Below are 16,915 nucleotides of genomic sequence, written 5' to 3'. Positions count from 1 at the left end.
GATCAGAGAAATGATAAATATCCAGCTACATCATCCTGACAAAACTCCCATGCTGAATTACTAGAAAGTGATATGAGACATTATTGGACTAAGTTGATAAAACTTGTTGTTGTTGTTGTGTGCCATTGAGTCTATTCTGACTCTTAGCAACTCTATAGGACAGAGTAGAAATGCCCCATAAAGTCTCCAAGGAGTGGCTGGTGGATTCAAAGTGCCAACCTTTTGGTTCGCATCCTGAGCTCTTAACCACTTTGCCACCAGAGCTCCATACAACTCGTATCATCTAAAAATGCTCTACAAATTTGGAGGAGGAAGTGATTCATGAAAGCTGGAGCCAGATAAGACTTTATGAACAAGATGTGACTTCAACTTGTTCTTGAAGGATAGGAAGGGTTTGAATTAGTGAAGAGTGAGGGGATGAGCATTTAAAGTAGGGTGGCTTGTTTATAAACTTGAACTAGGCTCTGGGTATAAACTGACATTACCTTTTGGCATCTATAATATTTTCCTGCCTTACACCATTTTTATATCCAACCACTACCTCAGAAAGGAAAGTCTCCTAAAAGTTCCTTATAAAACTGAAATGCATTAGAGAAGCAGGAATGATGACTTTCTTTGACTAAAACATAGCAGTCAGAACTGTTGGTCAAAATTATGCAGATTTTAAAAATAGTGACACCTAACATTTATTGAGAACCTTCTGTGTGCTACTCTACGTGCTTAACGTGTATTTACTCATTTAATCCTCACAACAACCCTGTGAAGTAGGTACTATTATTATTCCCATTCTATAGATGAAGGAACTGATGTACAATGAGGTTTAAATAACCTGCTTAAAGTCCACAGCTAGAAAATGGCAGAGAATTGAAATGAAATTGAAGGATTCAATTACAGGTTGGCTGCCTTCAGAGCCTTCACACTTAATCACTTGATAGGCTTGACCAAAGGTTAAAGGAAGAGAGCTCTATCTTTTGAGGGCTAGAGACCAAGTGTTAGAGTCTAGGAGAGTAATCCTTTGGGAAAGATTCTGTAGTAAGGAACAGTAAGTCCCTAAAGATCATGCCTGCCACAAATAGCTTGGGTCCTTCTGGAGGCTCCAGGGAAAATATTTTTCCTTGCCTTTTCCAGCTTTTAGAGGTTACCCACATTGCCATGGAGATGGCTCCAACTTATGGTGGCCTCAAGTATAACAGAACGAAACCTTGCGTGGTCCTGCACCATCCTCAAAATCACTGGTATATTTGAGCCCATTGTTACAATCACCACGTCAATCCATCTCATAGAGTGCTTCCCTCACATTCACTGACCCTCCATTTTACTAACCATGATGTCTTTTTCTAGCAATTGGTCTTCCTTGATGATGTGTCCAAAGTAAGCAAGAAGTCTCGGCATGCTCACTTCTAAGAAATGTTTTGGCTGTACTTCCTGCAAGACTGATTTCTTCATTCTTATGACAGTCCATGGTGTATTCAATATTCTTCACCAACACTACAATCCAAATGTGTCGATTCTCCTTCAGTCTCCCTTTTTCATTGTCCAGCTTTTACATGCATACAAAGTGATTGAAAAGATCTTGACTTGGATCAGTCGCACCTAAGTCATTAGCGTAATATCTTTGCTTTTTAACACTTTAAAGCAGTCTTTTGCAGCAGATTTTTGCAATGCAATACACTGACTTCTTGACTCCTGATTAGTTACACCTAAGTCATCAAAGTGATGTCTTTGCTTTTTAGCACTTTAAAGCAGTCTTTCACAGCAGATTTTTGCAATGCAATATATTGTTTGACTTGACTCCTGCTTCCATGGATATTGATTGTTGATCCAAGTAGAATGAAATCCTTGACAACTTCAATTTCTTTGTCATTTATCATGATGTTGTTTATTGGTCCAGTTCTGAGGACAGTAATTGTCTTTATGTTCAAGTGGAATCCACATCAAAGGCTGTAGTCTTTGTAAGTGCTTCAAGTCGTCTTCACTTTCGGCAAACGTATCTCATGTTTTAATGAGTCTTCCTCCAGTCCTGATGCCATGTTCTTCATATTGTCCACCTTCTCAGATTATTTGTGCAGCATACAGATTGAATAATTATGATGAAAGGCTACAACCCTGATGCACACCTTTTACAGTTTTAAACTACACAGTATCCCCTTGTTCTGTTTGAATGACTGCCTCTTGATCCATATACACGTTCCACATATGCATAAATAAGTGTTCTGGAATTCCTATGTTTCTTAACGTTATCCATAATTTTTATGATTCACACAGTCAAATGCCTTCACATAGTCATTAAAACACAGGTAGACATCTTTCTGGTATTCTCTACTTTTAGCCAAGATTCATCTGACATCAACAATGCTATCCCTTATTCTATGTCCTCTTCTGAATCCAGTTCGAACTTCTGGCAGTTCCCTGTTGATGTATGGTTGCAGTCATTTTTTAATTATCTTTTGCAAAATTTTGCTTGGTTGTTGTTGTTAGTTGCCGTTGAGTCAATTTTGACTCACGGCACACTCGTGTGTGCAGAGTAAAACTGCTGCATAGGGTTTTCAAGGCTATGACCTTCTGGAAGTAGAGCACCAGGCCTCTGGGTACGTTCAAACTGCCAACCTTCCAGTTAGTAGTCAAATGCTTAACTATTTGTGTCACCCAGGGATCTGAAAATTTGCTAGCTTGTAATATTAATAATATCATTTTATAATTGTCACATTCATTTTGATTACATTTCTTTGGAATGGGCATGCATATGGATCTCTTCCAGTTGGTTGGCCAGGTCTTTCAAATTTCTTAAAATTGATGAGTAAGTGCTTCCAGTATTGCATACATTTGTTAAAGCATTTCAATTGGTATTCCATAAATTCCTGGAGTCTTGTTTTTCGTCAATGCCTTCACTGCAGCTTGAACTTCTTCTTCAATATACTAATCTACCTCTGATTCTGATACTCTACTTTCATCATCATATTTCCTTTTCTGATTCTTTTAAGGTCCCTTCAATCACACCGGGCCCGCCTGGATAATTCAGGATAATCTCCCCATCTCAAGGTCCTTAATTTCATTACATCTGCAAAGTCCTTTTTATCCTGTAAGGTCACATATTCATAGGTTCTGGGATTAGGATGTGAATATCTTTGAGGGGAACTTTACTTTGCCTATCTCAACCCTCATCTCACTATCTTTTCCACTGCAGTAGATTAATAAGTAGCCAGAGAAAAATTGGAGCTAAGGTCAATTGGTTTGGAAAATAGGGTTAAGGAACCCATCTGCCACAGCCGGAGTTATACCCTAAGCTTGATTGTGTTCACATTTCCTAGAAATGAAGCTGTAAATGTGAGAATATACAGGTTTTCTGTACGTGAATAAAGAGGCAGGGTTTGAAATTACATACAACTAATTTTCCCAAGAGGTAAACTTGCCATAAAATCACTCATGCAAACACAGAGGGCCTATAAATTGAGTTCACACACTTGTGTGTGCTTTCTGGATGCAGGTGGGCTGTAATCCAAAAGCCTGAATCACAGAACCATGGAATATAAAATCTGGAAAGGACTTCAAACAGCGGCTAATCCAAGCCTTTAATTTTTCAAGTGAGAAGACTGAGGCCCAAAGAAGGGAAATGATCCACCTCAGGTCAAACATGGGTTTGTGGCAGAGTGAGAACTGGAACGTAGTCCTCACTACTGTGTCCAGTTTTACCAAACTAAGCTGTCATTCTGGGGGACAAGGTGGGCTTTTTTGAGTCCCTTAAATCATATGATGTAGATTACCACTTCCTCTAGCTGGTCATTAGGCGAGCCACTATACTCGAATTTTCTACAGTGTCCCCAGAGGGAACTCAGATCAGTTACACATTACAGCAATATAGATCAACCCTTTCAAAGTACAATGGAGTCTGCTGGCCAGAAGTGGTGGTTGGGAATAAAAAGTGAGTCAGTTCTCTTGGAGTAAATGAAGTATTGGGCATGACTGTTCACAAAGAATAAGGAAAAGATGAGGCTTAGCAGCCAGCACTGTATTCTAGGTGTCCAGGAGGAGAAAAACTCACCACAAGAGAGCTGATTCTTTTGCTGTTTCTAAGGGGTGCAGTGGCATTGATTGAAATTTTTGCTCAAGGATCCTGAATTCAATATAAAAAAAGGAATTAATGAACAGAAGATAGAAGAAGGCAGATATTTGGCTATTTAATACAAGGATAAGTCATCCAGAGGTGGGATAAGCTATCTTGGGAGACAATGAGCTTTCAGCTACTGGATGTATCTAAGCAGAGTTTGTATAGCCACTTGAAAATAATGCTGTAGGTGGATTTGGGAGTTTTCAGGTTTTATATGCCAGGAACTCTTTCTTCAAATGAAAGTATACATGATTGTTTCACCCAAAATGTAAAACATGTAACATAGTTCATTTAAATCTCTGTAAGGCAACCTGATCTGAAAGCGAACACCCACCATGCCTTCAGAGACCTCCTTTTGCTTACTATTCTTCTAACCCAAGGTACCCCAAGAGGATTTGGGGATCAAGTGCTACAGGTATAAGCCTGGACCAGTTACAAAGGGTTTGATTAGAACAGAACAGAAACTGACAGTGACCTACACACAGGCCCTTTGGGAACAAGCTTGATGACCTAACAGTTAAACTATCAAGAGCAATCAAGCCAACCTTAAAACTTGAAACACACTACTTAAGTCATCTTCCTAGACATGAATGTTAGAAATGCAGCTGTTTTCTAGTAGGAGTTTTCTGACCATAAGGCCTTGCTCAAAGGCTGTCTTACTCATTGTTTCATTCATCGTTCATGAATTCATTTATCTAGCAAATATTTATTCAGTACCAGCTCTATGTTAAACTCTGTGCTAAGCTCTGAGGCTACAATGGGGAGCAAGAAACATGAGATACTTGATCTCGCAGAACTTCTGTTGTAAGCTGTGAAGACAATTTCAATAAAAAAATTTATTTCAATAAACAACAAGCAATTTCAATAAACTGTGTTTAACATTACAGAGTGTACTGGAAGCACATGGCAAACACACCTAACCCAGAAGCACAGGGAGTCAAGGAACTTTCTCATAGGGGAAGAGACTTCTAAGCTGACACCTGAAAGGCTAGTGGGAGGAAGAGTAGGGAGAAGAGTATTTGAGCCAGATTGAAGAGTATATAAGAAAGTCTGGAGGTAAGAGAGAGCACATATCACCTTGAAAAACTGACAGACTGAGAGTACTCTGGCACGGGTAGAGCACAGATTAGAGGTACAAAAGGGCAAGCTGTGACCCAGAAAGATGAAAAGAGGCCAGGTCACAAAAGGCCTTGTAGGCCATAATAACCAGTTTAATGTTTATCCTAGTGAAAATGAGAAGCACTAAAGGTCTTTTTTTAAAAATATAATAGTTCTGAATTTTTTTTTAATGCATCGCAATATAAAGAAGAAAAGAAAAGTGGGCCTATACACACTTCCCAGATAACACATGATAACGTTTTTATAAGAAAAAGAATAAAGTAATTCACTTACGAGGTTTGTAAATTCAAACAGTCCAAAATGAAAAATGAAAGTAACCCTCTCCCCAACCAGGTCACTCTTCCCAAAGAAAACCACTGTTATGAAAAGAATACTTTCATGATTATTTCCAGAGGCAAAATTCCCTATATCTCATGTAAAAAACAAAAACAAAAACATATATATATATATATATGCACAAACAGAAGTAATCACAAGTTGTACACTCTCCTACACTTTGCTCTTTACCCAATAATATTTCTTGGAAATCTTTCCACATGTGCATTCACAAAAAAAGGAACATTTCATCAATTTGAGTGTCTTCCTTACTCAGGGGCCCTGTTAATCTCTGTATCATACCGGTTTCTGTCAGTAATGGAAACACTGCTGGAGGGTTTTAAGCAATGGAGCTATACAATCACGTTTGTGTTTCGAGAAGAATAATGTTGGCTGTTAGGTGAACAGAGTATTGTGGGGAGCAAGAGTGGATTCAGAAAGAACCATGAGGAGGATATTGCAGTGGTCCAATTAAGAGATGGCAGAGGAGATCAAGAGAAGTGTATGGATTCAAAAGATATTTAAGACATAAATTTGACAAGATTCAGGTGTGGAGAGGGAGGAAGAACACAGAAATGTAAAATGACACTCAGGTTTGTGGCCTGAGAAATGGGAATGGACAGGATGTTGATGTCATTTAGTCATTTATGAAGCTCATCTTGACACCCACTCATTGAAAATGACCCCTCTCTCTCCTCTGAAATGTTCACTTTGTATGGACCCCTTTGCTCACACTTATAATGTCCATTTATGTACAGATAAAAGACTTTATTCATGTTCTTGTTTTATGCTTCTAACTTGCTGTGTGCTCCTTAGTAGTGAAGGAGGGGTAGGCAGGTGTGAGGAGAGCAGAGGAAGTTAGAAAAAGGAGACTAGCCTTGGCTGAGCACTTATTAAGTGACAGGTGCTGCACTAAGCCCTTTTGCAGACATTCTTCTATTTTATTTTCACAGCTCCATTTTATAGATGACAAAACTGAGGCTCAGAGACCTCAAGTGACTTTCCCAAGGTCACACATGTTAGGGAGAGACAGAGCCAGGATTCAAATCTGCCTGTCTGTGCCCAGAGCCCACATCAGGAAGCCACATGAGAAAGAAAATAAAGGAGAGTTGGGAGGAGGAACTGATGCCATTTATAGAGCTACCTCAGGCAGGCAGTCAGGACATGTTAACTGAAGGAGGGGTAGCAGGGACATTCACCCAGACAGGCGAGAAAGGTCTGGGGTAAAGGGAGTGGGCAAATAGGTGTTGGGAGGGTTCTCAGGGAGACTTCACATGAATGAGGGGTGGCTGAAGGAAATATACTTTTGGCCTGAAGACAGGGAGGATCAGGAACTCAAGAAACAGTGTGTAGAGGTAGGGGAAAGCCTCAGACCGGGAGGCCCTTACAGCAGTTGTTCTCAAAGTGTGGTCCTCAACACAGCAGTATCTACATCACTTGGGAACTTGTTAGAAATGTAAATTCCAGACCTCATTCCATATTTAGTGATGCAGAAACTCGGTGTCTTAATAAACCCTCCAAAGGATTCCAGTGCATGGCCAATTTTGAGACACAGTAGCTTGGAGGACTGAAGAAAGCAGCAAGTAGAATGCAAGAACCAGAATTCAAAAACCAGACAGTGTCCTCAGAGAGAGCCCAAGACAGTCACACATCGCAGCAATGCAGAACAACCTTTTCAAAGCACGGTGGAGCCTACTGGCTAAAAGTTGTGGTGGAGAATGAAATGAGAGGGCTGTGCATTCAGAGGTGTGGTCTCTGGGGGAAGACCTCTTCTTCTCTGCACGCTTCCACCTTTTCCCAGATGCCTCATTTTTAAGAAATGCTAAGGTCAAGCTCATCAGAGGAGCCTGAGATAAAGAAGATATGCTGGCTGAGCCAGGGAACTCTGGGCATTGCCCACGGATTTTTATTTTCACCAGATACCTGATAATGTCACTAAAATTCACTGTGGGAAAGATGAGAAGGAAAATGACATTTATTGAGGATCCCTAACATGCTAAGCTACCACTCATCTTTCAGTTTGTCATACTGTGGTGGCTTGCAGTGTCACCTATGGTGGACCGATTTCAGCGGAGCTTCCAGACGAAGACACATTAGGAAGAAGGATCTGGCAATATACTTCTAAAAAAAATTTAAAAATTGGCCAGTGTCTGCAACAGAACATTGTCTGATATAGTGTCAGAAGATGAGCCCCTCAGGTTGAAAGACACTCAAAATCTGACTGGGGAAGAACTGCCTCTTCAAAATAGAAAAAAAAAATTGTTGAATAGATTCCAACTCATAGCTACCCTATAGGGCAAAGCAGAGTTGACTTTAATGACGTGGATGGAGTAAAGCTATCGAGACCTTCATCTGATGATGTGGCATGACTCAAGATGAGAAGAAACAGCTGCAAGCATCCATTGATAATTGGAATGTGGAATGTACGAACTATGAATCTAGGAAAATTGGAAGTTGTCAAAAATGAAATGGACCACATAAAGAAGGATACCCTGGGTATTAGTGAGCTGAAATGGATGAGTATGGGCCATTTTGAATCAGACAATCACATGGTCTACTATGCTGGGAATGACAAAATGAAGAATGGTATCGCATTCATCATCAAAAAAAAAAAAAAAAAGTCAAGAACTATCCCAAAGTACAAAACTGACAGTGGTAGGATCATACCCATATGCCTACAAGGAAGATCAGTTAATACCACTATTATTCAGATTTATGCACCAATCACTAATGCCAAAGATGAAGAAATTGAAGATTTTTACCAACTTCTGAAGTCAGAAATTGATCAAACATTCAATCAAGATGCATTGATAATTACTGGCCTTAGGAATGCAAAAGTTGGAAACAAAGAAGGAACAGTACTTGAAAAATATCGCCTTGGTGATAGAAACAACGTAGGAGATTGCATGATAGAATTTTGTAAGACCAACGACTTACTCATTGCAAATGCCTTTTTTCAAGAACATAAACGGTGACACTACACGTGGACCTCACCAGGTGGAATACACAGGAATCAAATCAACTACATCTGTGGTAAGAGACAATGGAAAAGCTCAATATCAGTCAGAACAATGCCAGGGGCCAACTGTGGAACAGACCACCAACTGCTCATATACAAGTTCAAGCTGAAGCTGAAGAAAATTAAAACAAGTCCACAAGAGCCAAAGTATGACCTTGAGTGTATCCCACTTGAATGTAGATACCGTCTCATGAATAGATTTGACACATTGAATATTAATGACTGAAGACCAGGCGAGTTGTGTGATGACATCAAGGACATCATACACGAAGAAAAAAAAGGTCATTAAAAAGACAGGAAAGAAAGAAAAGACCAAAGTGAATGTCAGAAGAGACTCTGAAACTTGCTCTTGAACATAGAGTAGTTGAAGTGAATAGAAGAAAGGATGAAGTAAAAGAGCTGAACAGAAGGTTTCAAAGGGCGGGTGGAGAAGGCAAAGTATTATAATGAAATGTGCAAAGACCTGAAGTTAGAAAACTAGAAGGGAAGAACAAGCTTGGCATTTCTCAAACTGAAAGAACCAAAGAAAAATTCAGGCATCGGGTTGCAATATTGAAAGATCCTATAGGCAAGATATTGAACAACATAGGAAACATCAAGGGAAGATGGAAGGAATACACAGAGTCACTGTACCAAAAAGAACCAGTTGGTGTTCAACCATTTCAGTAGGTAGCTTATGATCGAGAACTGGTGGTACTGAAGGAAGAAGTCCAAGCTGCACTGAAGACAGTGACAAAAAACAAGGCTCCAAGAATTGACGGAATACCACTTGAGACATTTCAGCAAATGGATGCAATGCTAGAAACACTCACTTGTCTATGCCAAGAAATTTGGAAGACAGTTACCTGGCCATCTGACTGAAAGAGATCTATATTTGTGCCCATTCCAAAGATAAGTGATCCAATAGAATGCAGAAATTATAGAACTATGTCATTAATATCACACTCAAGTAAAATTTTGCTGAAGATAATTCAAAAACAGTTGCAGCAGTACATGGACAAAGAACTGCCAGAAATTCAAGCCAGATTCAGAAGAGGACATGGAACGAGGCATATTACTCTGATGTCAGATACAACTTGGCTGAAAACAGAGAATACCAGAAAGATGTTTACCTGTGTTTTATTGACTATGCAATGGCATTCGACTGTGTGGATCATAACAACTTATGGATAACATTGTGAATAATGAGAATTCCAGAACACTTGATTGTGCTCATGTGGAACCTGTACATAGACCAAGAGGCAGTCATTTGAACAGAGCATGGGGATGATGCCTGGTTTAAAGTCAGGAAATATGTGCATCAGGGTTCTATCCTTTCACCTTACTTATTCAATCTGTATGCTGAGCAAATAATCCAAGAAACTGGACTATATGAAGAAGAACAAGGCATCAGGATTGGAGCAAGACGCATTAACAACCTCTAATATGCAGATGACACAACCTTGCTTGCTGAAAGTGAAGAGGACTTGAAGCACTTACTGAGGAAGATCAAAGACTACAGCCTTCAATATAGATTACGCCTCAACATAAAGAAAACAAAAATCCTCACAACCAGACCAATAAACAACATCAGGACAACAGGAGTAAAGATTGAAGTTGTCAAGGATTTCATTTCACTTGGATCCACAATCAACGCCCATAGAAGTAGCAGTCAAGTAATCAAACCACACATTGCATTGGACAAATCTGCAGCAAAAGACCTCTTTAAGTGTTAAGAAGAAAACATGTCACTTTGAGGTCTAAAGTGAGCCTGACCCAAGCCATGGTGTTTTCAATCTCCTTAAATGCATGTGAAAACTGAACAATGAATAAGGAAAACGGAAGAAAAATTGATGCCTTTGAATTACCGTGTTGGCAAAGAATGAATCTGTCTTGGAAGAAGTACAGCCAGAATGCTCCTTAGAAGCGAGGCTGGTAAGACTTCATCTCATGTACTTTGGACATGTTATCAGGAGGCACTAGTCCCTGGAGAAGGACATCATGCTTGGTAAACGGTCAGCAAAAAAGAGGAAGACCCTCGACGAAATGGATTGACACAGGGGCTGGAACAATGGGCTCAAACAGCAACAATTGTGAGGATGGCACAGGACCCGGCAGTGTTTTGTTCTGTTGTACACAGGGGTCGCTATGAGTCGGAACCAACTGGACGGCAGCTAACAAGATCAACATGCTAAGCACTGTGCTAAGAGTTCACATACATGCCAATTTATTTAATCCTCACAATATTCCAATCATGCAATATTCCCCTTTTGCCAATGAGGTTTTTAGAGGATTAGAGAAGTTAACTGACTTGCCCAAGGTCACACAGCTCAGAAGAAGCAATCCAGGATACAAACGCTGATCTTTCTGAGTCCAAACCCATTCTACTCACACTAGACATGAGGGTTCTTGTGATCCACTCATCTTTGTAGCCACCCCTGGGTCACGCCCTTGTGATGTCCAGAGATGGGTAACCTGAAAATATAGATTGAGCAAATGAATAAATGAAAGGATGGGTTAATAACAGAACTTAAAACTTGAAGTTCCCTTAAGGACATTCTGGTCTTGTGCTTTTCTAACCTGCTCTCAGTGCAATGGGGTTCTTTGCTGGTGCCTCAGAATTAACCACATTTTCTGATAGGGCAGACATACTAAGTGGGCAGGTCTCTACTTCCCCTCAGCCCTGTCCATTTTCTTTCTGCCTCTCTGCCTTACTTAGAATAGCTCCACTTTTCCCTTTCATAGATATTGGGTGTTTACTATAAGATTCTGGTCAGGGAAAGAGTTCTGCTTCTAAAATAATCTTAAAACTAAAAATCTAGACCATGTTCTCCATGTGAGAGGTGAAGGAAATGAGCCCCAGAAAGGCAAAATGACTTGTCCAAGATCATACAACTCTTTAGTAGCATAAACCAAACCAAACCCATTGCTTGTGAGTCAATTCTGACTCATAGCAACCCTATAGGACAGAGTAGAACTGCCCCGTAGTGTTTCCAAGGAGTGGCTGGTGGATTCAAACTGTCAACCTTTTGGTTAGTAGCCGAGCTCTTAACCACTGTGCCACTAGGGCTCAGCCAGGATTCTTGAAATATTGTTCCATTTCATCATGAATTAATAAAATTTATTTTGTTAAGAATGAGGAAGAAAAATAAGGATTTATTTCTTTATTAAATATTAAAAATAATAACTGTCATTTTTGAGTTTTTACTATGTGCCAGGCACTGTGCTAAACACTTCATATGTATAATCTTGTTTCAATTGCCATAATAGCATAATAGGTACTATTATTATGTCTATTTTACATAGGTGAAAACTGAGTTTTAGAGAGGTTTAGTGACTTGTACAAGGGGCCCTCATGATGCAGTTATTAAAGCGCTCAGCTGCTAACCAAAAGATCAGCAGTTCAAACTCACCAGCTGCTCTTCAGAAGAAAGATGTGGCAGTCTGCTTCGGTAAAGGTTTCAGCCTTGGAAACCCTGTGGGTCAGTTCTACTCTGTCCTATAAGGTCTCTATGAGTCAGAATCAACTAGACGGCAATGTGTTTTTTGGGTTTAGTGACTTTTCCAAGGTCACACAATCAGGAAGTGGCAGAGTTGGAATTTCAATCCAGGATTCCAGTTTCCACACTCTTAATCATGACGTTATATTGCAGATATCACCAAGTCTATAGCAGGGGTTGGCAAACTACAGCCATGGGTCAAATCTGGCCTGCCACCTGTTTTGTAAAGAAAGTTTTATTGGAACCTAGACATGCTTAACATGCTCCAGTGGCAGAGTTGAGTAGTTATGACAGAGACTGTCTTCTGAGAAGCCTGAAATATTTACTAACTGGACCTTTATAAAAAAAAGTTTGCCAGCCACTGGTCTATAGGCATCAGCATAAAACATGGCAAGAGGTGGGGGGTTGAGCCCTTGAAATAGTCCCCAGAAATGTGCCCAGGGTAGGCAGGAGAGGTGAGCACTCAGGTGTTTGATGTGCCCTCTCAGTGAAATTGCTGAATGGATACAAGCCCAGAAACCTTGCCTAGCTGGCCTCCTGCAGCCTTCACTGTGTTGACTCAAGTGAGTCTATACATCCTTTTTCTTATTGTCCTTCATGAGTCAGAGCAGAGGTCTTAATCCTTCCCCTCCCTGTCATAAATGCTTTACAGCATTTGGACTTGGATCCCAGCTTAATGGGTTTGGTCCCCACCTTCCTTCTCTAGTGCCAAGGTCCATATCTGTGCTGGGTGGGGGAAGAGACAGATAACCCCAGGGTATGCCATGCTAGATCCAGCTTCCTATGATAGCTAGGCATTTCTGAGGGAGCTGACGCTGGCGGCTCCTCCCTTCTCCCCACTGGTGTTTCCATTTGGCTTGGTCCAGATTGCAATCCTTAAGTATCTGGGCACCCTTAATCACCTCCAGTGGTTTATGACCCAGACTTTGCCCTACCATCTCAGTCTTCTGCAAGTTTTCCTCCTTGGATACTGCTCCAGATGCTTTAAAGCCAGGAGAGGAAAATGTGTTAAGCCCGCCTGGAGAAGAGCATCTGTTCCTAGCCAAGATCTCCTCATCACAAAGTAAGACTATTAGGCAGTAGAACTGCCATCATACCTTGTCCCCTTCCTATCTCTGGACATGGTGGGTAATTGAAATTCTTTCTGAAGAAGTATTAAACTTTTAGCCTTTTCTCGACAGATTATCCCCCACTCCTTCTCTCCTTATACTTTGCATCTTTGAAAACTCTTTTTTCTTCCACTCTTAACATCTAGAATTTACCTTCTTCACGGAATCATAGATATGCAAATTGACAGAGCTGAGAGGGCCTGTATTTAGTTTAAGGCCGTCATTATACATATGGAAAGACTAAAGCCCAGAGAACATAAGGGTCTGGGCCAAAGACGCATAGCTGATTACTGCCAGAGCAAGTGGGGCTGGAACATAGATTGCTTATTAGTTCTTTTTCACTACCCTCTCTTTCCAGCAGGGAATTACTTTGGCTTTAAACAAATCCAGACTCCAGTTTCACCTGAAGTTTTAGGGCCCATTTTGCTATTATTTTTTTTTAGTTTAGTTCTTTTTTTTTAATATTTCCTATTCTTTTAATAGTTTTCAGGCTGTTTAACTTTGTTAATCCGGCTGTCTTCTAGCTACATCTGATCTCCTCAGATGGGAAATGTAAGTAATGCAGAGTTAATGTATATTAAAAAAGAAAAACTAACAGTGACTGGTGAAGAGTGGACACTCAATAATTGTGAATTCTCTTCTCCCATCTAAAAAGGACTACGCATTTCTCCCCTAAGCAGCACACTGTGGTGGTTAAGAGTCTAGACAGGCTCCGTAAAATTACCCACTTGAACAAGTTACTTCCCCTCTCTGGCTTTCCTTAGTGGTAAAATAGGGAGAGTTAAAGTATCCATCTCACAGGATAATCTTGAAGCTTAAATGAGAGAATGCATGTAAAGTGTGTAACACAGGGTTTGTCATATAGAAAGTTCTTTGTTTTATTACCGGTTTTATCATTCTCTATTATAAAGCAGCTGTGACCTCAGAATAACAGGCAGGGCTGACAACTATGATTCAGAACAAGAAGGGAAACATTTTGTGGGAATAAGGGCTCTTCTCATACATAGTAACCCTTGCAGAGGGCCCTATTGCCTTAAATGGGGTTGCCAGCAGCAGCCTATGAGCTTTGGCTGGCCACACAGAGGGAGAATTCTTTTCCCCTTCTCGGCAGAGACGAGTTAGCAAGCTGTTGTTGAGTACCTGTCAGTCATTTTGAACTCATAGCGACCCCATGTGACAGAGTAGAACTTCCCCATAGGGTTTACTAGGCTGTAATTTTTACTGAATCAGATCACCAACCTTTTGGTTAGCAGCCCAGTGCTTGAACATTTGTTTCACCAGGGCTCTCAGCAAGCTGCAGTAACAGAAATGCAGCCCATCCCCTTGGAATTCCTCATGAGATCCTAACCAGGATTTGGAAAACACCTGGATATGGTCAAAGAACCATCCCAGGTTTTGTACAAAACCGGCCCAGAACCGAACATTCTAGTATTTCAGTTTCTGGAAAAGAGGGAACCCAACACCTTCCCCGCCACACTCTTCACTACAGTAAACCCTGCCAAATTGGAGCCCCTGACATAATTTCTGAGAAAGGCCCTGTGTCATGGATTGAATAGTGCCCTCAAAAAAATATGTGTCAATTTGGCTAGGCCATGATTTCCAGTATTGTGTGATTGTCCACCATTTTGTGATCTGATGTGATTTTTCTTATGCGTTGTAAATCCTACCTCTATGATGTTAATAAGGTGGGATTAGAGGCAGTTATGCTAATGAGGCAGGACCCAATCTACAAGATTAGGTTGGGTCCTAAGCCAATCTCTTGAGATATAAAACAGAGAAGCCAGCAGAGAGACAGGGGGACCTCATACCACCAAGAAACAAGAGCCAGGAGAATAGCATGTCCTTTGGACCCTGGGTTCCTGGGCTGAGAAGCTCCTTGACCGGGCAGGATTGACGACAAAGACTCCCTCCAGAGTCAACAGAGAGAGCCTTTCCCTGGAGTTGGTACCCTGAATTCTGATTTCTAGCCCCCTAGATTGTGAGAGAATAAATTTCTCTTTGTTAAAGCCATCTACTTGTGGTATATCTGTTATAGCAGCACTAGATAACCAAGACACCTTGTAAACCAGGATACTGACTAAGCAAGGTTGGCTGGCTCAGGCTAGGGTCTGCAGTTCATTATTACTGGGCCACTGACATGAATATGGAAGTTTTTTCCCTAGCAAAAGTAAGCTTTCTTTCCTATTTTTCCAAATGCTATCTCATCTGCCTTCCTTTGCAAAAACCTTTGTTCAGCTGGGATTAGGGGAGTCCTAGGCCACAGGGAGAAAAAGTCAGTGGCTGAGAAGTTGGAGGAAGTTTGCCTGGGGGTGAAGGGAAGTTAAAGGAGACTATAGACCTGTTTTTGTTTCTCTCCCCAAAATGCCCAGGACCACACTGGCTTAACTGCTTCAGGAACAATTTTGGAGTCATACAGAATAGTTAATTTTCCTGTTGAAATAGCATCTTGCTCATTTTCTGTCACACATTTGGGGGTTTATTGAGGCAGTGGATCTGAGGATTACATAAATGGGAGGTTCATATACTTTAAAATGACCAAGCTTGGTTTCCTATTTCTTTTTTGTTATTATTTTCTTTGATAACAGTTTTTTTAAATTGTACTTCAGGTGAAGGCTTAAAGAACAAATAGTTTCTCATGGAACAGTAGAACACATATTGTTTTATGACATTGGTTAAGAACCCCACATGTCAACCCTCTCCCTTTCTGAACTTTTTTTTTTTTTTTGGTGAAAGTATACATAGCCAAAGATACGCCATTTCAAAAATTTCAACATGCACAGTTCAGTGACATCGACTATGCTCTTCCGATTGTGCTGCTATTCTCACTTTAGATGAAGGTTTACAGATCAAAACAGTTTCTAATTAAACAGTTACTACACATGTTGCCCTATGACAATGGTTAACAACCTCACTACACATCAACACTGTCCTTACTCAACCTTGGGTTCCCTATCACCAGCTTTCTTGTCCCCTTCTGCCTTCTAGCCCTTGTCCCTGGACTGCTGTGCCTCATTAGTCCCATTTGGTTTTATGGGGCTGTCCACCTCCCGGCTGAACGGTGAACCTCGGAAGTGATTCACCACTGAGCTAAAAGGGTGTCTCAGGGCCATACTTTTGGGATTTCTCCAGTCTCCTTTAGGCCAGTAAATCTGGTCTTTTTTTGTGTGTGTTAGAATTTTGTTCTACATCCTTCTCCAGCTCTGTCCAGAACCCTCTGTTGTGATCCTGGTCACAGCAGTCAGTGGTGGTAGCCGGGCACCATCTAGTTGTACTGGTCTCAGTCCGGTGGAGAAATTGGAAGCTGTGGTCCATTAGTTCATCGCACTAATCTTTTCCTTGTATCCTGTTCTCTTCATTCTCCCTTGCTCCCAAAGGGATGAAACCAGTGGAGTATCTTAGATGGCTGCTCACAGGCTTTTAAGACCTCAGATGCTACTCACCAAGGTAGAATGTAGAACATTGTCTTTATAAACTGTGTTATACCAATTGAGCTAGATGTTCCCTGAGACCCTGGTCCCCACAGCCCTCTGCCCAGCAATTCAGTCCCTCAGGGAGTTTGGATGTGTCTAGGGAGCTTCCATGACCTTTCCTTGTACAAGTTGTGCTGGTTTCCCCATTACTGTGCACTATCTTACGCTTCACCCAAGATACCACTTATCTATTGCCTATTTAGTATTTCCCCCCACCCCTCACATCCCTGGTAACCAACAAAGATTGTTACTTTTTGTGTGTGAAGTTTTTCATGGGTTTTTACAATAAAGGCCTCATA

The 16,915-nt window shown here is 40.9% G+C and overlaps 1 protein-coding gene and 1 pseudogene across 1 annotated transcript in view; one reads left to right on the top strand and one right to left on the bottom strand.

The window, feature by feature from the left end:
* Positions 1-5,771: 5,771 nt before the first annotated feature.
* On the bottom strand, positions 5,772-5,869 carry LOC111821461 (uncharacterized; annotated as a pseudogene).
* Positions 5,870-12,951: 7,082 nt separating this feature from the next.
* Positions 12,952-16,915, top strand: part of HEPH (hephaestin) — a 224,063-nt gene continuing 220,099 nt past the window's right edge. The window contains exon 1 of the mRNA XM_004381519.1: positions 12,952-13,096. Coding sequence (XP_004381576.1) covers positions 12,952-13,096 — 145 coding nt within the window. The remainder of the gene's footprint in view (positions 13,097-16,915) is intronic.

This window comes from Trichechus manatus, unplaced genomic scaffold (assembly GCF_000243295.1).
Source record: "Trichechus manatus latirostris isolate Lorelei unplaced genomic scaffold, TriManLat1.0 scaffold00086, whole genome shotgun sequence".
Taxonomy (NCBI): domain Eukaryota; kingdom Metazoa; phylum Chordata; class Mammalia; order Sirenia; family Trichechidae; genus Trichechus; species Trichechus manatus.
Note: the sequence above shows the minus strand (reverse complement) of the source record. Positions and strands in the feature narration are given on the sequence as shown.